General features: G+C 35.4%; 3 protein-coding genes and 1 long non-coding RNA gene across 4 annotated transcripts; all 4 read right to left on the bottom strand.

The window, feature by feature from the left end:
- Nucleotides 1-136: 136 nt before the first annotated feature.
- On the bottom strand, nt 137-7,722 carry LOC105972310 (ABC transporter C family member 10). Its single transcript, XM_012997249.2, has 12 exons — nt 7,050-7,722; nt 4,734-6,725; nt 4,327-4,647; nt 4,096-4,182; nt 3,416-4,000; nt 3,174-3,338; nt 2,295-2,589; nt 2,000-2,214; nt 1,614-1,919; nt 916-979; nt 577-816; nt 137-489 (listed from the first exon to the last, which is right to left on the bottom strand). Exons 2-12 carry the CDS (start codon nt 6,702-6,704, stop codon nt 395-397), a joined length of 4,344 nt encoding a protein of 1,447 aa, XP_012852703.2. The 5' UTR covers nt 6,705-6,725; nt 7,050-7,722; the 3' UTR covers nt 137-394.
- Nucleotides 7,723-9,171: 1,449 nt separating this feature from the next.
- On the bottom strand, nt 9,172-10,046 carry LOC148770986 (uncharacterized). The gene is made up of 2 exons (XR_016031003.1): nt 9,959-10,046; nt 9,172-9,388 (listed from the first exon to the last, which is right to left on the bottom strand). It is a non-coding gene; the product is annotated as an uncharacterized LOC148770986 (long non-coding RNA).
- A 1,854-nt stretch (nt 10,047-11,900) lies between these two features.
- On the bottom strand, nt 11,901-14,138 carry LOC105972416 (factor of DNA methylation 2). The gene is made up of 6 exons (XM_088816669.1): nt 13,533-14,138; nt 13,259-13,428; nt 13,049-13,138; nt 12,647-12,967; nt 12,363-12,578; nt 11,901-12,270 (listed from the first exon to the last, which is right to left on the bottom strand). The coding sequence occupies exons 1-6, from the start codon at nt 14,089-14,091 to the stop codon at nt 12,013-12,015; spliced, it is 1,614 nt and encodes a 537-aa protein (XP_088672795.1). The 5' UTR covers nt 14,092-14,138; the 3' UTR covers nt 11,901-12,012.
- Nucleotides 14,139-14,939: 801 nt separating this feature from the next.
- LOC105972262 (uncharacterized) lies at nt 14,940-18,120 on the bottom strand. Its single transcript, XM_088816670.1, has 3 exons — nt 17,628-18,120; nt 16,584-16,794; nt 14,940-15,863 (listed from the first exon to the last, which is right to left on the bottom strand). The coding sequence occupies exon 1, from the start codon at nt 18,028-18,030 to the stop codon at nt 17,692-17,694; it is 339 nt and encodes a 112-aa protein (XP_088672796.1). The 5' UTR covers nt 18,031-18,120; the 3' UTR covers nt 14,940-15,863; nt 16,584-16,794; nt 17,628-17,691.
- Between the last annotated feature and the right edge of the window lie 4,568 nt (nt 18,121-22,688).

Below are 22,688 nucleotides of genomic sequence, written 5' to 3'. Positions count from 1 at the left end.
GGCAATTTAGTTAAATAATAAAATTCGAAGAGGGCGATTGAACTACTCATTATTTACATTTCTCAGTACAAATGAATTTCAACTTGCGAATTAGAGGTTCTATGCTCATGGGATTACTTGAAAGTTACGATCAAAATTCACGATAGAAAACTCATTTTTTTTTAGACGCTACACTCAGAAAAAATACGCCGAGTAGTTTTATGGCTTTACACTGTAGATCTACACAAAATTACAGACACAAATACATGTATACCGAGTGTGTTGTGTGCAAATTACACGTGTTTGGTGTAGCATCGAATAAAACGTGGAACGCTCGAAAGTTTAGATTGTGGGGAAATACATAATAGAAGAGATCGATTACAAGTCTAACTTAAATTCTAACTCCGAATTAAGATCAAGAATGAGACCAGTATTCCTTAACAAGCTGCCCGAACAACGAATCTTCTCTCTTCATCAGCTCCATCGGTTCATCATACTCCACCATTTTCCCTGTTTTCAAGAAAATATCATATAATCAAAAATCGACAACTTACGATTTTCTTGCAGAAAAAAAAAACAAAGAAGAAGAAAACTCACCATCACTAATAGCTAAAACCATAGTAGAATCCATGACAGTTGGTATTCTGTGAGCCACGGTGATGACAGTACAATCGGCAAACTCGGTCCGAATAGTTCTCTGCAAGATAGTGTCGGTTGCATTGTCGATGGAGGCAGTAGCTTCGTCGAGAACCAAGATCTTGCTTCTTCTCAGTAAAGCACGCCCGAGGCAGAAGAGCTGCCTCTGCCCCATGCTCCAGTTCGATCCGTCTTCCATTACTGTAATAATAATCGATCATGTGTTTGTTCGTTTTGGTCATATAATCACTGCCCTATATATGTATATGCGTGTGAACATTTTTCGTTTAGAAAGCTTACCTGGCGAATCTAATCCCCCTTCTTTCTCGTGAACGGTATCTTTGAGCTGGCACTTGCCTAGAACCTTTGAGGTTTCGACAAAAAAAGAACAAGACAGATGTTATCATCATTTTATACGAGATTAGGGGTGGAAATTTTGAACGAAATTTCCGACTTCTGCCGATTCCGATGCAAAAATTTCAATTTGGTGATGAATTATTCACTCCAAAAATTTTCAAATCGGAATCAAAAGTATATACTGAATAATCGAAAAGTGAATTTCGATCCAATTTAATTTCCAAAATATTTCTGAAGATTCCAATCAAAAACTGGTTTCATATCAATATTATTACATACTTGTATGCTGTATTTTAAATATATTTATGATCAAAAGAAATTATACAGAAGTATTAAAGTATTCCAAATTTTAATATTTTTAAATCTTATATGATTGGAGCAGATAATATTTCTTCCCGGAAAAAAAAAAACGGAATTTCCAAAAAAAAATCGAGAAATTTCTGAAAAATATAGAAGTAACACAATTTTTGAAATTCAATTTCCGAATTTTTAAAATTGGAATTGGATTCGATTCTTCAATCCCGAATGTACATTTTTCGATCCGATCGGTCCTATTTCCACCGCTACACTAGATTACCATAATAAAAATAAATAAAAAACAAAAAAAAAAAAAAAAAAGTGAAAGGATCAAAAGTGAATACCTCCCATATTTCATTGTCAGTATGTTGAGCCAATGGATCCAAATTGAATCTGACAGTACCAGTGAAGAGAGTCGGGTCTTGAGGTATAATCCCGAAACGGGACCTCAAATCATGAAGCCCGATTCTCGTAATGTCGATCCCGTCCACAATAATCTTCCCTCCGGAAGGTTCAACCAGACGAAACAGAGCACCGATAAGCGTGCTTTTCCCGCTCCCGGTTCGACCAACTATTCCGATTTTGTGTCCTCCTTCAAATGTGCAACTAATCCCTCGTAGAACAAGCGGTGCATCTCTTCTATATCGAATCTGTTTCATATTAAAACTATTTTATTTACTACGTAAAAAAATTTCATGCATGGTAAAAAAAAAAAAAAAAAAAAGATTACCTCCAAGTGTTGAATTTCTACTTTACCCTCAGAAGGCCAGTCGACAGGGGGTCGATTATCGTCTATCACTTCAGGCGCCTCGCTCGGAATGTTCATATACTGGCCGATTCTTTCTACGGAAACGATATAATTCGACAAATTGCACTGGTTGTTAATCGAGAACACTAGTGAATTGTTCAACGATAAGCCATATGACAATGCCATCCCGATAAATCCTGCAACAATGTAATAATAAGATAAATAACAACGAAAAAAAAAATGAAAAAAATAAAATAAAATTAATATCGGCACGCACCGGAGCTAAAAGTTCCTTGAGGAAGTAAAACCATGCAGAGGGCTGCAACGGCAAGAACGGTTGCGCTGAGGGTTTCGAGTCTTTGTATCAACCACTCGTTCGCCGAAAAGTAGTGGAAAAAGGGAGTTGCGTTGTTGTCGATAAGTAGAAGATTCTTTTCGAAAAAACGGTCCTCTTCTTTAAACGCTCTTATGGTGATTGCTCCGGCTACAGATTCGGAAAGATGGTTCGCCACAAACGACTTTGTTGTTCCGTTTATTCGCATCAACTCTTTAGCAGAGGAGTAGTAGTACCTCTGCAGATGTATTTGTATATTAGGATTGTAATAAAAGGGGCCAAATATACACTAAAAGTTCTTTAGGGGGGCTGATAGAAATATAAATGAAACTACTCGATAAAGAACGAAAAATAACAACTCTTTATGTACAAAATTGGAACAAAATATCCGAATTCCGCCGATTCTGATCCGAATATTTCTGATTTTGGAACAACGTTTTTCATTCATAATTTCGAAAGTTCCGATTGCTGTTTTTTCTGAATTTTTCGAGGACGGAATTGGATTATATATTAGATTCTGATTTTCCGATCCAATTATGATTTTCGAAAATAATTCCGAAAATTCCAATTTAGTCCTGGAAATTACACTTACAATATTAATATTATTATGTATTTATATTATAGGTGACTAAAAGATTGGAAATACCGAATACTACCGATTCTGATCCGAAAATTTCCAATTTTGGAACAAGTTTTTTCAATAGAATTGGAATTAGTTTTTCACTTCCGGGATTGGATTTTTTTTTTTTTCCGAAAGTGCTTATCCCGATTTGATCCGCCCAATTTTACACCCCTAGTTGTCACCAAAGAAAGCGAGTTTACCTGTAAGTAAACAGCCAGAAAGATCATTGGTACCGAGACGAATAAAACTTGCCAAGTAATAACAGCCAATACAACAAGATTAGCATAGCAATTTGTAGTTGCTCCAACGGTGAATATCAAGTTGAACGGTACATCGAGGTCAACAATACTCAAATCCGAAGATACCTGTGCCGATAAAAATAACCATCATACAATGCAAATCATTAAGAAAAAAATGATTCAAAATCGTAAAAAAACATTACCCTGCTCAGTATTCTTCCCAAAGGCGTAGAGTCGTAAAACGACATCGGTGCACGGAATAAAGAAACCAACAGCTGCGAAAACAACGCTTTCGACGACTGCAGTCCCAAAACGACGGAAAATATCGTCCTGCTCAGCAAAAACAGCGACGAAACAACTCCGATCAACAAGTAGACGAGAATCAGCCTCAATCTGCTAAATTCTTGATCGTCGACATTTGCAGCCATCCACGAGTTTTGTATAATCTGACCGATGACAAACGACAAGTGACAAAGCGCAGCTATCGAGAATGTTAAAAATCCTCGGTTCTGCTTTAGATACAGAATATACGGCTTCAATCCCATGTCGCCGGTTTCTCTCTCTTCTTTCTTTATCAACTGATCACCTCCGCACGTCGCGGCTTTCTTCTCCTCGCGAATCTCTTTCGGATAAATTTTGTCGATTTTTTTAGACGATTCGTTCACGCCCGAAAGCCTCTCCGAACCAGCAGTTTCTTCGTGCGCGTGAATAAGTTCTTGAAACTCTTTGCTAGTGGCCAACAGCTCCGGATAAGGAGCAGCATGCAAAATCTCGCCATCGGACATCAACTGCTCGACAAAACATTTTATTTTATTTTATTTTTCCACTTTTTTTTTTTAAAATAGTAAGTTTTATCATTACATTTACACGACATTAAACTCACCAAAACCGAATCGAACGCGGAAAGAAAATCAACTTGATGAGTGACGAGTACGACCGTCTTGTCCGAAAGGGCTGTCATTACATATTCCTGCGTAAGCTCGAAATTAAGAAAATAAAAAAAAAGGCGCCAAACTTATAAATTCAAAAAAAATAAAAAATAATATATATATATATATATATATATATATATATATATATATATATATATATATATATATATGTATATACTAACGTTAAACAGGCTTGTGGCGGTGTGCGCATCAACGGCACTAAAAGGATCGTCCAATAGATATATATCAGCACGCTTGTAGAGAGCTCGTGCGAGTTGAATTCGTTGCTTTTGACCGCCGCTGAGACTGACTCCTCTTTCTCCGATCTCGGTTAAATCTCCGTACGGTAGCAGCTCGAGATCCTTTACGAGCGAACACTTGTTTAGTGTATCTTGATACCTCTCGTTATCCATGGCAGAACCGAAGAGAATGTTGTCTCGTATACTACCTGTCTGAATCCAGGCTGATTGAGACACGTAGGCTATTGTCCCGTGTACTTGAACCTTAAAAATTACAATTAAAATTGATTGTTAAATAATTACTTAAACGAAAACAAAAAGCGGTAAGTAACTAGTAATTAGTAACTCACAGTTCCCTCGGTTACGGGAACTTCTTCAAGAACTGCTGCAAGAAGTGTCGACTTTCCGGAACCAACTTCTCCACAAATTGCAATCTTTTCGCCTCGTTTGACCGTCAAATCGATGTTTCTAAGTGTGGGCTTCGATAAATTCTCGTCCCACGAAAGACTGGCAGACTTAAAAGAAACACTAATCTGATTTATATCCTCCGTTTGCTGCTTCGCTCGGTTGTGTGCGGTTTCGAGCTCAGGTGCCTCTAGAAAATTTACGATCCTAGCGAAACCAACTTTAGCTTGAATGAACACGCCGATAACATCGGGAAAGCTTCTGACGGGATCCTGAACCAAGCGTAGAGTCGCCACGAAAGTGAACACGTTGCTCGAAGTCAACGGAACTCCAAGCAGATAGCACGAGCCGAACGTAGCAGCAGAAACCACCACGGGCGAAGACCAAAACAGAAACGAATTGTACGCTTTCCTCATCTGAACGGCCGACAGCCACTCGTAGTCGACGGCGCGTAGTTTTTCGACGACGTGCCTGAAATGCCCTTCCCACGCGTACAGTTTCAGCACCTTCATGTTCGCAAGAGCCTCGCCCATAGCCTTCAGTCTTTCGTCCTGCGCCACCATCAGCTTCGACTGGAACTTGTGCTGCAATTTCGCGAGCGGCATGTTGCAGGCAACCGTGGCGACTATCACTATCATCGAAGCGATCGTTGCGGGCCCCACGGATTGGAAGAGAATGACGATGACGAGGCAGAGCTGGAGGCTGGTCGTCCACAGCTGATGCGACGAGAACGCGAATTCTCCGATTCGATAAGCGTCCACTGTCACGTAGTTCATTATCTCGCCGCTCGAGTGAGTGACTCTGGCGGCGTTCGATAACCTCAGCTGCTTTCGGTAAATGGCTGATGTCAGCAGTGACCTCACCTTGAGACCGATTAGCCTCGCTCGAAAGTACCACTGCCTTTGAGATATCGATTCAACGATCTTTGTGATGAAGAGTATTACGACGAGTGTGTATTTCTCGTGCTCAAAACTTTCTTGTCCTTCTGCAACTTTAATGAAGGCTTTGAGCAAAACGGGACCCGAACAGATAGTAACTATCTTGAGTAGTGCGAAGAAACCGGAAATCAAAATTTCTTGCCAGTGGCATAACAGTATTATATATAAGATCGATGGATCAGATTGTTTCTTTAGTCTATTATACATCTCCGAATATACCGAATAGCACGATTCCGCTCGATCCTCTTCGCGTAATTTGGGTATATCTTCGTCTTCGAGTGTTTTCTCCTTTCCCCTTTTCATCAATGGATTCAACCACCAAAACGTGAATCTACTCAAAAAACCCGCGTTTGCAAACGGGGTCGTTGCTTCGGTAGAATAATCTTTTGTGTCGAGCAATGGATCATTAATACTATTCTCATCGTCAGCTACGTATTCGTAACCTCTGTAAGTACACAACATCAACAAACTCGATCCAACAAAAGATAACACATCCAAAACTACCTCAACCGACATCTCCTTCTCTTCAAGAACACCGCTGAAAAGTGACAACCCGCACGTAATTCCGGCAAAGACGAATACTAGAATCGACAACACTCTCAATCGAATTCTTGAAAAATTCTGCCCCCTAAGGCTGATGGTTAACCCGAGTAACAACCACACTAATCCATGGATTATGAATAGTAACCACCAATGTGGAGGTAGAAAAGCTCGAGTTTTTCTTAGCTTCTCCACCAAGATCCAAACTCCGAAAGACGAATAAAACAATCCCAAAAGTCCGTTATAAATAGCCGACACTAGCTGCAAACTCGATTTTTTACGAAAAGACGCAGCCGTGTTGTGTGGTGATGCTTTGGAGAATACAGTGAACAAGAAAACGATCAAGAGCAGGGCATCGAAACAAATTATCGACGCGTGGTTTACGCACGAAGAGGGGCGCGAATCGCCACCGCAAAACGCAGTCCATTCACTCCCCATCACACTCTCCTTCTACTCTTTCTATAAATTTAAAAAACAAAATCCCAATTAGTAGCAGCAAGTATATGTGGGAAGTAAACCCGAAAATCGATCATTTTTTCGATTTTTTTTCAATACAATTAATCAGTGAGCAATTCAGCTAAAACTGTTTACACATCAACAAGTAATGAATTGAGAAGTAAATCACACCAATAATTAATCTGAACAAAAATTACCACAAACATAACACAATGATGATGATCAATATATATATATATATATATATATATATATATATATATATATATATATATATATATATATATATATATATATATATATATATATGAATTTAGTATTACTTACTATTCTTCACTGTGCAATAGCATACTTTACTCGAACACAGCCCCTTCAATTACAGACAACGAGCTTGTATCACACACACACACACAGACACACATATATACACACACGTGTATGTATATATATAAATAAAGTAGAATGAATTTCCAGATTTTGCGGCAGCAACAGCTGTGGAAAAGAAATTATAATAAAGAAGAAAGAAGCCGCCGTTGAAGAAAGAAACAGTTGGATTCGAAAATTATATAATTAATCATAAAAATCATTTCTTTTTTGCCTTAAATCGATGAATAATGAATGAGGGAAGTGGGAATCAGAGATGGGGAATAATAAAGAATGAAGACAAATCAAATAACGCCCAACTACTACGTGACACAGGTCTCGACCGTGGGTTGGTTTGGTTGGTTGTCCAAACCGGAACCGCCGGTCGGACCGGTTGAACCGAGTTCGTTTCACGACTTGAAGTAACTATTACTTAAAGTTGGACTATAATAAAAACAAAAATTAATTATTTAATAAAATTATAAACAAATCATAAGAAAGCAATGTAGGGTAGTAAATGAGCTGAGCCGGCTTCTTAGCTTGGTGAGCACACTCGACAAAAGTTCAAACTCGATTTTTTTGAGCTCGAGCTTTCTGACGAGTCGAGTCCGATCTCATTCTTAGTTGTTCTTGAGCTTGGGATTAAAAAAAAAAACTTTTATTTTAAATACAATTGTAAAAACTTCACATAAATAATTAAAAAATAAATCATAGGTCATTTTTTTTATTTTGATTTTTTTTAAGGGTCTATTAGATATAACCCCCTTAAACATTCAAATAATAGGGGTAGACCCAAATTTAAATTTGTCATTTTGATAAAAGTCCAAGCTTTTCGTAATTACATAATTACCCTCAATCAAATCCCACAAATCCCGTTACTTTACCTTTTGAAATAATATCAAATCCCTTCCTTTTTTCCCGTTAACACACTATCACCCCAAAACCCACTATCAAATAAACTGCAAAAAACTCCCAGAACCACTTCCCGGTACGGCCGATCGAAAGGGGAAGAAATCTGCACTGCCGTGAAACGACGATTTTCGTGGACTCCGAGCAAGCCGCCGTAGGTACGTCTTCGCCGGTCGCTGCATCGCTATCGTCCATCGATTTGTTCATATGTTTTGGCTAAATCGACTATCACGTTTGTATAATTGCAGATTTGTTATAATCGCATACCGAATTCGAGCACTAAATCATTTATATTGGAACAATTGATGGGCAGGACATCCACCAGAAGTGATATCGTCGTTGGCCGCCGTCGCCGTCGCCGTCACTGCTCCAATCTAGGGTTACTCAAATTTAGGATTACTCAAATCTAGGGTTTTGATAATTCTTCGGCCCATAGTTGATTAACGAGACGCATAGTCGAATTACATATGTATTAATATACTATCCCATATCATTTAATAGACTATCCCACTGGTATAATTTTACTATGAACTCGTTAATCGACTATGGGCCGAAGAATCATCAAACCCTAGATTTCAGAAGTGACGGCGGCGGATTTGTGTTTTAAAATGAATAGACTATCTCATATCTTTTAATAGACTATCTCATGTATATAATTCGACTATGGGTTTAGTTAATTGACTATTGGAAAAATAATAATATATATGGAAACTGAATAATATATTTGTTTGAAATACTAATCAATTAGGGTAATTTTCCTTATTATATGAAAACGATTAGGGTAAATAATAATATATATGGAAACTGAATAATATGTTTGTTTGAAATACTAATCAATTAGGGTAATTTTCCTTATATCATGTAATAGACTATCTTATTGATCTAATTCGACTATGGATCTCGTTAATCGACTATGGATCCCGTATTATTCAACCACATAGTATATTAATAATTTCAATATAGTACATTAATCTGCTATGATAGTATATTACGGTTATAGTAGTGATATGAAATTGTGTTACAAACAATATACCACTAAAATGACAAGAACATTGAGAACAACACCAACGTAAAGTATTCCACATAACCAATAAAATAGTACATTAATAATCTCATAATTTCAATCTAGGGTTTTGATAAAATACATAAAACACATCATAACACAATCAAACCAATATGTCGAGTTAAAAAACTCTAGTACATTAATAATCTCATAATAGTATAATAAAATGATAATGGTAGTATCATACGGTATTCATAATAGTATACTACTGTATTACAACGGTTTAACACTTAACCGAAGTTACCGAGCCATTACATCGTAAACACCTCTTTATAGCAACCAACCCACCAAACCTCAACAAAATCCGTACGAAATTCGCCATCGAAAAAACCTAAAATCATGAAACAAAATAAAAAATGCAGAATACTAAAAAATGATTAAATAGACTGCAAATACATTTGAATGAGAATACATTAATATCATCAAAAATAAACTTCAAATGCAAAATCCATACGCTAAATTAAAAAAGACTACGAACTATATTTTAATGTACTACCCAGCACACTTAAATCGGCTGTTATAAACAAATAAACCAACTATCGATCGGGATAAAAACATGAACTCGACCACAGCGGACAATTATTCCGATTATTGCATAAACCAACTACGAAGCTCATATAAAACAACTCTGGTCCGATCTGCGTGAACCATCCTCTTCTAACTCTGTCAATCCTCTTCCAAACAAACATCATCGGCCAAAAAACACGATATATATATATATATATATATATATATATATATATATATATATATATATATATATATATGACGGAATAATTTTGTTAAAAAACGTTCTACTTAATAGAATCAAGTATCAACACAACTCTTAAAAATTTCTAACCACCGTACACGACAATCATGGACATTGAGCAAAAAATAAAAACGAATAACGCATTCATACCCGCTTAACAACGTCCAACAACAAAGGCTCAAAAATCGATCCTATTTCCACGACGGTGCAGAAATCTTCAAAGACGATAAAACCCGCTGGAACGATGAAGATAATCTTCAAAAAAATATTTTACACGATTTGATATAACGGCCAATGATCTCACGTAAATTTATTCCGTGATTTTAGGCAACGTATCAGCAAATCTCAAATCACGTATTAAAGGAAATAAATGCCGTTTAATAATAAAACAGGGGTATTAAAGGGAAATTATATAATATATTTTGCCAAGTTGGCAAAATTGGGTGTATCCCAAAAAGGAGGAAAAAAATTGGATCTACCTCATTAGAAAATATGAAGAAGGGGGTTTTCCCTAATTAACCTTTTTTTTTAATATAATTTATAATAATAAAATTCTGATAATATTAATTAAAAATTAAAAAAAAATACACAATATGACTCGTGCTCGATCTCGACAAGCTTGACTCTCTCGAATTCGGTCTCACCAAAACAACCTAGCTCGACTCTCTCAAACACGGGCTCGCCAAAACAGTCAAACTCAACTTATTTGGACCCCTACTTATATTGTATGTCCATCATTCCATGCTTGTTGGTACTTGAGCTCATTTATTTTCTTTTAATTTCTTATTCAATTTGCATGATCGATGATTTTTATCCATTCAATTTTCGTCGGCATCAGCTATTTTTAAATTTTTATATATATAGTCAACGAATAATTTGGTTGTTCAAAAGTTGAATCGTAAAATAGCACCGTACCCCAAGTGAATTTGATTTTTTTTTTTTATTGATGCTAGTGGTAATGACATTAAATTATTTTGTTAAATAGTTCTGAATTATTTGGCAAGTGTGACGAGGTGCAGATTCTATTTAATTTGGCTTTAAGAAAGTGGAATTGGGTGAACTATATATTGACAATCCAAAAGACATTGGCTTGTTTCAAAAGGAGTGCATGCATTGTGCCGCCTATTCAAGCTCTTTTACGCGCACGAATGCGTTCGATCGCGTAACTGACACCTTCCTTAAGAGTGGCTCGTCTATTTTTGTCGAAGTTTCCACAGCTCGGAAACATCAAAACGACAACGTGTTCGTGGAGTTCCACCAAAGCTGCAACGACTAAAGCACTAGATTTCATCACCCCGTTCTTCCTTAAGGCCTCTAAGTAATTCATCTTCCTCGTTCACCGCTTCCTACAATATAATAATCAACCGATGAAGGACAGTGTTACTTTGGACGACAATGTTTATGTGTAAGAACCAAATTAGTTATAAAGGAATCCCGAGCCAACCTTAGTATTAGTAGTATTTGAAAATGGATGGTTCAAACTGCTGATGATTCTATTGAGCGTCATAAAGCTCGATTGTTGTCCATTACTCAACCGGATATTTGTTACGCTGTGCATATTTTAACTTAGTTCTTACATGAGCCCGGGTAAGACCATTTGGATGTTGTTCTTCGTGTTTTACGCTACTTGAAAGGTTCTCCGAGTCAAGGCATACTTCTTAGCTCTGACAGCTCACTACAGTTGTATGTTTTTTATGATTAATTAGCTAATTTGTGGTGTCTTTGGGTATGCCATATCAACTAACGAGAGAAATCAAGCTTTTCCCATAATTCTCTTCTCTCAATAATATAGTTTCATTCATTCTCTCTTAATAGGAACAGAAATTGGAACCCACTTTTCACTTCAAAAAAAAAAAAATTGGAAATTTTTCGAAAAGCCATTTCCAATCCATTACATCGGATTTTCACCCCTATTTAAGCTTCATCTTCTCAGTTGCCATATTATTTTTGGGGAACTGATATTCTTTATGAACAAGAAAAGCTAAAAAATATTACAGAATCAAAAACTTTGTAAAAGGAGCATTAGATATTCTTACAAAAGTTACAACAAGAAAAAGCTAGATTATATTACAGAATCAAAAACTATGTAACAAGGAGCATTCGATATTCTTACAAAAGTTGCATTCGGATCTCTCTTCAATAAGAAATAGAGAAGGTCAAACTAGACTCACAATATATACGACCCAAGTTTCCATTCGCTCGTTTCAAAAGAATGCGTCAATCCTGTGCAAAGATCTCTTGCGCTTGAGCGTCTTCAATTGCGTTAAGCTGTATTTGATGGCTTCCTTAAGAGTGGCTCGTCTATTCTGTTTGAAGTTCCACACCTCAGAAACCGCATCTCGTTCACCAGGATTGTATTCTTCGAGTTCCAACAAAGCTGTCGAGACTGCACTGCAGATTTCATCGCCCCATTCATTCTTAAGGCTACTCAGTAATTCGTCGTCCTTGTTGATCACCAATTTCTACAATAAACACAAACGAAAAAGTGTTATTTTTTTGCCTCCGATCTTGTAATTAAGAAGCAGATAAAGTAAAAAGGAATTTTGAGCCCCACCGTAGGATTCCCCTTGCCGCCTCTTATTTGAAACGGGTCCCATTCGGTATCTTTTATTTTCTCTTGCCACAAGCAACACAGTTTACGAGCCTCGACATCAGCCTCGTCAGAAGGGAGTCTTTTTATGAATGTGTCCTTAAATGGTTTCTCGTTAATTTCACCGATCATTTTTATCCCAATGTTAACACGATGCCCATTCCTTATATCATTCATTCCCTGAAAAAAAAATATAAATATTCATTTAAAGCGTTATAAGTCACCGGAACAGTTTATAGATATCATACCTTCATTAGTGCTTTACGAGCCTCTTGCAACTCATGACTTCTTTGGCGCTCCTTTTCGGCTAGTTGATTATTTAAAGCTTCTAAATTATTGAATTCGTCAATCTTCTCCTGCAACAGTTCTTTCATCTGATCTATCTTTTGTTGGGCTTCTTCATCATCATCGTCGTCGTCATCATCAACAACATCATCACCGTCCACACGCTTCATCTCCTCAATCTTCAACTCCGTTTTCAGAATTTCGATTTTCTTTTTCATTTTGTTCATCTCACCGCAATCTCTTTCTAACTCACGAACCTTTGCCAGAGCAATATCTGTCTCTCTCTGCATCGATCATATTACAATGTATATTATTGTTCTAGTGAGATAAGACGGAAAATACGTAATATCAAGTGCCAGCCAGACCTGTTCTTCTTCGAGCATCCTTAGCGCATTCTCGTAAGTTGTCCTCGGCTTCTTAGCAGCCACTTGAAGAGCATTGCTTCTCAAATCATTCTGACAATCAATATTACACACACACACACGCACACACACTTGTTTTTAGCAACAATTCAAACAAACCAACGAAGAAACGACTTCCATGAAAACTTTTGGATGTGCATATGAATGATATACCAGTTTCTTCTCCTCTTCGATTTTCCGTCTTTCGTTTTCAATTAACGACTCGCGCATTTGCAGTTCTTCGCTCCAAGAATCAAGCTGCCGCCTTTTCTTTTCCAGTTCGAAGTTCGACATCTTTTGTTCATTCAAAACCCTCTTAATAATGCTTTGCACCTTCCTAGTTTCTGGAAAAAAAGGAACACCACTACATTAGTTCCGACTTCAAATTTACTCGTATAATTATCGAAAAGAGTTTATCCGCAAGCTTTCTTTTACGGGATAAACGAACCTTCACAAAAAGTTCTTTGAAACCCGTCTTTCTCTTCAAGCATTTTACCAAGGGAAATTACCCTTTCACCGTATTTGATATGCAGACCGTCCATATTTTGGTTTCTCGAGTCGATCTCATCGAGTAGATTACTCGAAGTTTTGTTCCGATCCTCAATCGCTTCATCGATGAGGCCTGAGATAGCTCTCAATCCCCCTTTCTTACGAAGATAATCTCCCACAGGCCCATCCGATTTGTAGTCGTCTTCACGAGCAAACCAACCATAAACACTCGCACCAACAGAAGCTCGTCGACCAATCCATTCTTTCCTACAACAACCTTGATCACTGAACGACTTCTCAAACTCCATCGCATTCTTAAATCCAGACAAATCATCGCCAAATCTTACAACAACCTGCGCACCGTCTCGTAATATTTCAACTCCCGAAGGATTGTACTTGGAGAACTCGTTGAGCCAGTAACCCCGGTTGTCATTTTGCGCGTTGGCTATAATCCCAACCCAGGGCCAGCAATAAAACTCGAGCTGCTCGGGTTTAGCAGCAGGTGAAGTACTACTCATTCTTCCAATCTGAACAACAATGTGCAGATCAGCGTCAAAAATAAAATAAAATAAAATACTGTAATAATATGATTCCCATGAAGTAGATATGCAAATTAAAGGTAAGAGTTAGGTTTGAAAAACACAGTGTACTGACTAATGGCAAAATTTATTTCACATGCACAATATGATAAAATACACACGGATTTTAGCAAAAGCATCCATAATACACACGGACTGAGTCGACCAGGCGAGAACGAGTTAACTCAAGAAAGGACAAGCAAAATCAATAAATCAAAGACTACATTTTGAACTTGTTATATATGATAAAAATACGCGCGGAAAGGCAGAAGCTTTCTCTCACCTCAGACGAGAAAAGGCGAACGGCGGTGGGCTTGATATTTCCACGGCGAGCGTATGTCAGCCACATAAAGCAGCGGGAGAGAAAATTGCCGGCAATTTCTTGGAGATGAACAACAATGGTGGTGAAAAAGTGAATTTCGGGGAGGTAAGATAGAAATTACTATTGTAGTAGACAGCTACTTTTACTTTTACTTTTTACTTTTACTGCCAGCTTCCATCAATAACACTGTTTACTCTTCCTGCCGTGTCATTTCAGAGTTGTCTGATCCCTGATTATGGTCGAATTACGAAAATCCCCTCCCGTTTGGATAATTACGATCACCACTCAACTATGTATTATCTTCCGAAAATACTCTTCCAGAGGTAAATTTAGAGATGTTAAATTAGTAAAACCGAATCGAAATTTCGGTACGCCAACATTTCACACTGTTGTTTACTGAACTCTCAATATAAGATTTGGTTCCCTAAGTAACCGAATTACATAAATTTTATGTAAAAATATTTAAAAGGAGGGGGTGACTGTAATTACCCAAACAAGAGGGATTTTTTTGTAATTTGGTCATACCTCAAGGGTGGCCGTAATTTATATATACTATATCTTATTGAAAAAAAAAAGTAAAAAAATATTTAATCCCTACTTATGCTGAGAAATTTGAAATTTTCTATGTTATTTTTTTTCGTAGGGATATTAATTGGGTCATGGGAGTTGAGTTTGGATTGACTTAAGTTCACCATCTGCAGTATTCGGTTTCCCCGGAAATTTTGCTTTCCACTCCACATACAGGTCCGGTTCACGTCCCGAGCCACCATCGCTACTTTGAAAAACAATTCACCGGAAGGGAAAAATATGCATCGAAAAAATTTACTTTGACGGTTCCTTGTAACGGAGATTGCCACCTCAGTGGACGTGGACTCCTTGATACATGTATATCGTCGCTAATGCCCTTCGATAGTCTGCAAGAAATTGTCTTGCCCAAGATACCAAGTCATCCGTTGCAACGTCGATTTCCTCATTAACTTCAAAGATTCCAATACATGCCTTCCGACACAAAACTTGATGCCAATTCCACTTCTTCACGGGGAAGTTTTCGTCGCAAACCACCTTAAGAAACTACTCCCTTGTTCCCAAGTCCTGCCTGTACTCTGTCACGAATGTAATGAAATATCTCCTTTCGAGTACGTCCAACCATTGTTGGCATTTTTCATAGTTGGAATTGGGAAGTGATGATTCATCCGAATTCAATATTACGGGAGTATAAACCGAAAAATAAACAAAATGCAATTAGATCTCACATATACGAAGAATAACTGCCAAATTTGATATAACCCGATCCCGAACCTAATTCTATCAACCCCTCTTTAAGAATTTTACGACTAACATGGATGGAAAATGCTAACGCAATAATGCTTCCCTGCATATCACTGAAGCCCTGAAAATCAATAGGATAATAAATATTAATATTTTGCATTATGAAAAACCCAGAAATAGAAAGATTGGATGGAACATTATATACAGTAGAACCTCGATAAATTAATACCCGATAAATTAATAACCTCGCTTAAATAATAAATTTTCCCGGTCCCGACTCGGGGACAACGTGCTAAATTAATAATTCGCTAAATTTATAAGATAATACACATTCGGAAATTTTAAGAAGCCCCATATAATATATAAATTAATAATGCATAAAAATAATTCTTAAATTACATGGTAAAATACATATTATATAGATCTATGAAGGTCTAATGCAATGTAATTTAATTGTCGCTTGTTTCTTGTTGAAGTTCACATTACCATCAATCTCGTCCCTCACTTTTCTTAACATGGTTAGAACTTTCGGTATAATTTTTTCATAACTTAGCATAAAATGGTTTTATACCATTGCTGCATTAAGAGCTTCCGTTTGTGAAACGGGCTCTATAATGCATTGAACTAATGGTACAATGAATAATATATACACGTAAAAAAAATTAAAAAAAATGCATTTATTGAAAATAATAATAAAAGTAATTTCATAAATTAATAAGTTATTAATTAATGTATAAATTAATAATTATTAATTTATCGATAAGTTAATATTTCGCTAAATTAATGAAATTTTGATGGTCCCAACTGTATTAATTTATAGAGGTTTAACTGTATATAATACCATTATTAGTGCTTCACGAGCCGCTTCTATCTCGTCGTTCTTTAAGCGTTCATTTGTATGTATAGTGCCATATTTGAAGTTTAAATATCCTCCAAAGCATCGTTCTTTCTTCTTCTTATGCAACAGCTCATTCATCCGATCGATCACCTCATGCACAAAATTTGCTCCAAGAATCGAGTTGTTCTGAAAATGTTTTGCACTTCCCTTGTTTCTGAAAAAAGAAAATAAAAATAAAAATTACATCAGTTTCAGTTTGGAATTTATAGTGTCAGCAAAATCATTTAAATTGACAGAGTAAAATAAAAATAAATTGCAAAAATAGCTGAGCTGATCTTTTGCATTCACTGAGCATCCCTGGTTATACTAAGTTCTAAGAACTCCGAACGACACTCAAAGAATAATCAGAGAGATCGAACAAAAAGTTGTTTCTCGTTGAAAAATAGCATTCTCAGCAGATACGATAGAATCGATCATAGTAGCATTTGATCCCACTCGTGTTGAATTGTTTTATAAATGTTTTAATGTGATTTTTCAAGGATCAGTTATAAACTTATTCTGATATATTTGTACAAAAAAATATTATGTCAACCGAGTTAAAGAGATGATATGACTTGCAATTATTCGTTAAAAGTTTGTTTGTTTGAGCTCGGTTCGTTAAAATAACGATCAATCTTGTACACGTATAAAATATAAAATCTTGATCAGTAATTAAAATTCGACCCGATTAGAAACAAAAACGAAGCTAATTGATTCCAATTGACACGAGCAGCCCTCAAAAGCGTATAGATTCGAATTATGATCCATCGAACATTTGATCCTAAGCAGGAAAAAAGCAGAGTGATCCTACACAACTAGTCAACTAATTAACACTGAACTAATTAAATACTCTTAATCATCAAGATTAAAAATTAGATCGGTGCTTAAGTAAAACAGTTAAAACATTATGAAAACTCAATAAACAATCTTCTATTTTTAACATTTATCACTCAAATAAAATTGTCTAGTTTCCCAACATCTTCACTAACCAAACGATTCGAAACTCACCTGATGGATGATTACACAAATCAACGAACACGCAATTGGCCAACGATTTTTCGTTTGCAGCAATTCAAACCATGTCGAGCATCCTGGTTTGACCCGGACCGTCGGGTCGGATCGATGTGAAATTCGAAAAGTATAGCATCACGGCGGCGAGAAGAATGCCGATGAGATCGGCGACGGCGTCCTTGGCGGACGCGCCGGCGGAATTGAAAAAGCCTAACTCGTCGGCGAACTCTTTGGCGGCGCCGGCGGCGAAAGAGACAATAGATCCGATCCAAATGCTGCGGCGGCGGATGAATTGGTAGCGGGTGCGGGAAGCGAGGAGGGAGGAAACGATAGATATGAAGAAGCAGAAGAGGATGTGCTGTAGTTTGTCGGCGGCAAACCAATCGTCGCCGTTTTCCATTGCCGGTAGTACTTGCTGGTGTTTGTGGAAAATAATTTGTGGGCAAATTTGCAAATTTTGAGAATATATAAACTAATATATAATTTTCTTTTTCTTTAATATATAATTAATATTTTAAGGCATAAATATATGTGACAAATTTGACCTTTAAAATACGAAAAAATGAATTTAAACTCGGATCAATTGACTCTACACTATCCTACTCTAATAGATTTTAGTAGAAAAGAATTAATGAAATTATTCTCATGGCATTAAATTATGAAATTCTAGACTTACGTTTTTCATTTTCTTTTTGGCATTTACATTTCACTTTTCATCACTAAGGTGACATTTGCAAAAGGACAGATTCTTGAAAAGCCATAAATAATTAGACTTTACTTTAAGCTTATTTATGTTAATACCAGATAATGCAAAATAGACTATAAACCTAGAAAAACTCATAATCTATTTTATAAAGCTAGTGCAAACACCATTTAAATCATTGATCCGAACATAACATCTAATGAAGTTATATAATTGCATTATTTCTTTCAAAAATACCAACACAAAATATTAGAAATAAATAAATCAATTTAAAAATATACTGAAATGATTTGTGCAGGCACAAATTAAACATTCAGGCACATTTTTTACCATTTCTCAAAAAACAAAAGGTAAAAAACTCAAAAACTCTCTCTACCCTTTCGATTTTCTTTCGCAAAGCCCGTGCAAATCGTCAACAGATCGGAGGTAATTTTTATGTTTTTACAATCCTCTTGTTATGTAGATTACGAATCCGAAAAAAAAAACGAAAAAAATCGGACTTTGGCCTGCTCGTGTGAATTTACGCGAGCACTTGGCAAGTGCTCGCGTAAATTCACGTGAGCACATTAACAATTTTTTTTTTTAACCCACTCGTGTGATTTCACACGAACAGAGAAGATATGCTCGTGTGAAATCACACGAGCAGAACGTCTTGCTCGCGTAAATTCACACGAGCACTTGCCAAGTGCTCGCGTAAATTCACACGAGCACATGAATAAAAAAAAGTCCGATTTTGTGCATATGAATAGTACAAAAGGTAAATAGTTATGGTAAAAAGGTAAAAAATCATGGTAAAAAAGTGCCTGAATGTTTAATTTGGCCTGCGTATATCATTACCCAAAAATATATTACACCTAGTGTGACTATTATGAACAATATCTTATTAACAAAAGAAAGGTTCCTGGAGAAACCCTAGAAAACCCTAGGGTCAATTTTTCCCGCTCATTTGGAGGATATCTTATAATGGAATTAAATTTAATTTTCTAATCCATTTTTTTTTCATATTATTAAATTTCGTATTATTAAATTTCTTATAATCTAATAATTAAACACATAATTAAATATTAATTTCAATTTTCTTTTTTTATTATTTCAATTTTCATTTAAACTAATTACGTATCTTTTGATTTTTTTTCATATTATTAAATTTCCTATTATTAAATTTCGTATAATCTAATAATTAAACACATAATTAAATATTAATTTCAATTTTCTTTTTTTATTATTTCAATTTTCATTTAAACTAATTAAGTATCTTTTGATTTTTTTTTCATATTATTAAATTTCCTATTATTAAATTTCGTATAATCTAATAATTAAACACATAATTAAATATTAATTTCAATTTTATTATTTTATTATTTCAATTTTCATTTAAACTAATTACTTCTAATCCATTTTTTTTTCATATTATTAAATTTCGTATTATTAAATTTCGTATAATCTAATAATTAAACACATAAGTAAATATTAATTTCAATTTTATTATTTTATTATTTCAATTTTCATTTAAACTAATTACGTATCTTTTGATGATATATTATTGTGGGATGAATTCTTTTATACCATTTATTTATTTTATTATTTTTTTATTTCAATTTTCATTTAAACATTATTAATTCAATTTTCATTTAAAATATATATTATTGTGTGATGAATTTATTATTTTTTTATTTCAATATTCATTTAAACTAATATTAATGATATTTTAATTCTAAACTAATTACGTTTTTTCAAAGAATTATCCAGATTTTTTCCCACACCAAATGGAATAAATAATACAGGGGAGTTTGTTAACAATTTGAAAATACAAGGGTGTTTTCACATGGTTCATTTGAATTGTTGCACCATCGTTCCTCTTGGTATTCGAAATTTGTATATAATATTGATATGCCTAATTGGGCCAACCCAATGGACCTACAATTTCTTTACCTACTGGGCTACGAGCCCAATATCGAAGACCAATATCACCGAGGCCCAAACACCTTCAAGTAAGGCTTATGCCCAACAAAGCAAACCCAACCCAATAAACGACATATAAATAGAGGTTTTACTCATTTTATTAAGGTACGTCCTATTAACTGAGCAATACTACAATACGTATTCTCTGAACTATTTCTATGATCAGCACGTCTGACTTGAGCGTCGGAGGGGTTTCCGCCGGATCAACCCCCGGCTTAGTTCATGTGTTCTATGATCGCAGGTACCTCAGGATCATCAAGTTGTCAAGCTACTGATCTGCTTTGCTCTCCCAGCTCATTTTCTACACCACCCTAGGTGAGCTACATTTTAGCATCGCCAAAAATATATATTTTTGTACAGGTTCAGAGTTCAGGTGAGTGCCATTGATAGTACTGGATCGACTTCATTCGTAATGTTTGATCGTATTGTCATGCAATTAATTGGACAAAATGCTTCAGAACTCCTAGGTGGTGCATCAAACAAGGTATTGTTGCTGTAATAAGTTATGTACAATTAACTCTTTCGTTTGCAATGACGAAAAATAAAAGTCAAGGCCAATCTCTTCAACATGTGGGTATATATCTTTAGAAACCAGTGTTTTCGCATGGACAATTATATGTTGCTATCTCAAGAGTTACGAGTCGAAGAGGCTTGAAGATACTTATTTGTGACACGGGAACACCTCCAATACTACTACAAACGTCGTTTATAAAGAAGTTTTCCAAAATCTGAGCTAAGTAAGTTATTTATATATTTGTTTAAATTTATATATGGATTTTTTGTCTTCAAAGTTTAATAAATGAGCTTTGTAACATTTATTTTCAATTTATAAAAAGTTCTTTTTTCTTTCATTTTGTCCTACGGTGCAGGTGACATATGCTCAAGAGTTGAAAACAACTACTCTGTTGGTGGCCGGATTAATTCTTTGGTGGATAGAGTTTTATTAGATTTTCCAGTAAAATATTCAATTTTATAGTTTTTATTAGATTTTTCAGTTAAATATTCAATACATTTTTATTTCTGTTTTTTTTAATGATTGTTATGTTTGTTTGTTCAATCCCGTGCATCGCACGGGTCAAGTTACTAGTTGGGCTAATAGCAAGGAATTCTTGACATGGGCTAACATTAAAACTCCAAAAGCCCATTATCAAATTATCCATTTTATTATTTACAATTCTGACTAACCATAAGTAGCCCATTTCTACACTTTAGAAGATCTTTTTTTTTGTTTTGTGTTAATTTCTTTTTGTAATATTTCTCTTCGGTTTAGTTAATAAATCCAAAAAAAAAAAGAAATTAAAAAAAAAATTGAAAAAGGATAACATGACTTTGTGGTTAGGAGTATGGCCAAACAAAACATTGGAGAAAGTAGAAAGGACTTGTGAGGTTGAGTGTGTGTGTGTGTGTCTTTGAGTGGACAAAAAGATAAAAAGAGAAAGGTTCTGTTTGGGAGTCTTTAATTATGTGTTAAAGAAAGTGATGCCCACATATTTCACTTCTTTGTCTCTTGAGAACACACTTATCACACTAAGATATACAGACAAACAAATCTCACATGATATATTCCAATTTTGATTTACTCTAAAGTTAATCAACACATTATTGCTTTATTTTTTCTATATTCACAAAATCTAAAGTAATGTTTATTCATATACATAAAATAAAATAAAATTACATCATCACGCACTTACAAACTTAGGCAAGGGCTTAGTAAAGACGAGCTATTCTGTTAGTAAGTAACCTGCACCTAGGACCTATATAAATACAACATGAGCTTGAGCTCAGAAATTACAAGGCCTCGATCACCTCGAGCTGGATTTGGAGCTCATAAAATTGAATTTGTCAAATTTGGCTCGAGCTCGACTCAGTATATTAATCATAATTTAATAACTTTTGACATATGAAAAAACAAGATTTGACAAAAGTGTTTTACTTTAAGTCTAGTTAGATGTACAAAAATGATGATTATCCAAAAACCCTACTTTAGAAACAAGGGGCATGTTATGTTGATGAAGCATATTTGATTGATATTAGTACCCTTTCACCATCACCTACCTAATCTAATTGTCGGCCATTCCTAATTTCCCAAACTCACATAATTAATTAATATAAAATAAACAAGAGACGTAAATCACACTAGGGCACTAACTACGTATGATAAGTTCGACCTAACGATCGTTGGCAATGTGATCCGAACCTATATATCTAATTTGATTAATTTTCAAACTGAACTATAAGTTGTTGGATAGTATTAGTGATCAATCACCTATCATTTCACTTTTGAAATTATCATCGTCCACCTTTTGTGGCTCAAAAACTTATTCAAGTAGTATTCAAGAATATATATGCACGATAATCTCCGATCTTTGAGATGATATACCCGGTGAAATGTA

Source organism: Erythranthe guttata, chromosome 4, assembly GCF_056151865.1.
Source record: "Erythranthe guttata isolate IM_541 chromosome 4, IM_541, whole genome shotgun sequence".
Classification (NCBI taxonomy): Eukaryota; Viridiplantae; Streptophyta; class Magnoliopsida; order Lamiales; family Phrymaceae; genus Erythranthe; species Erythranthe guttata.
This window is presented reverse-complemented; position numbering and strand designations above follow the sequence as displayed.

What these genes read in the sequence shown, in the direction of transcription:
- LOC105972262 (XM_088816670.1), bottom strand. Translation starts at nt 18,030, where the DNA reads ATGGAAAACGGCGACGATTGGTTTGCCGCCGACAAACTACAGCACATC.
- LOC105972310 (XM_012997249.2), bottom strand. Translation starts at nt 6,704, where the DNA reads ATGGGGAGTGAATGGACTGCGTTTTGCGGTGGCGATTCGCGCCCCTCT. An exon ending in AGGGGGATTAGATTCGCCAG is followed by an intron (nt 817 to 915) that starts GTAAGCTTTCTA and finishes TTATTATTACAG; the next exon opens with TAATGGAAGACGGATCGAAC. An exon ending in GGTTTTAGCTATTAGTGATG is followed by an intron (nt 490 to 576) that starts GTGAGTTTTCTT and finishes TCTTGAAAACAG; the next exon opens with GGAAAATGGTGGAGTATGAT.
- LOC105972416 (XM_088816669.1), bottom strand. Translation starts at nt 14,091, where the DNA reads ATGAGTAGTACTTCACCTGCTGCTAAACCCGAGCAGCTCGAGTTTTAT. An exon ending in TCAAAGAACTTTTTGTGAAG is followed by an intron (nt 13,429 to 13,532) that starts GTTCGTTTATCC and finishes CTTTTTTTCCAG; the next exon opens with AAACTAGGAAGGTGCAAAGC. An exon ending in CTCGTAAAGCACTAATGAAG is followed by an intron (nt 12,579 to 12,646) that starts GTATGATATCTA and finishes TTTTTTTTTCAG; the next exon opens with GGAATGAATGATATAAGGAA.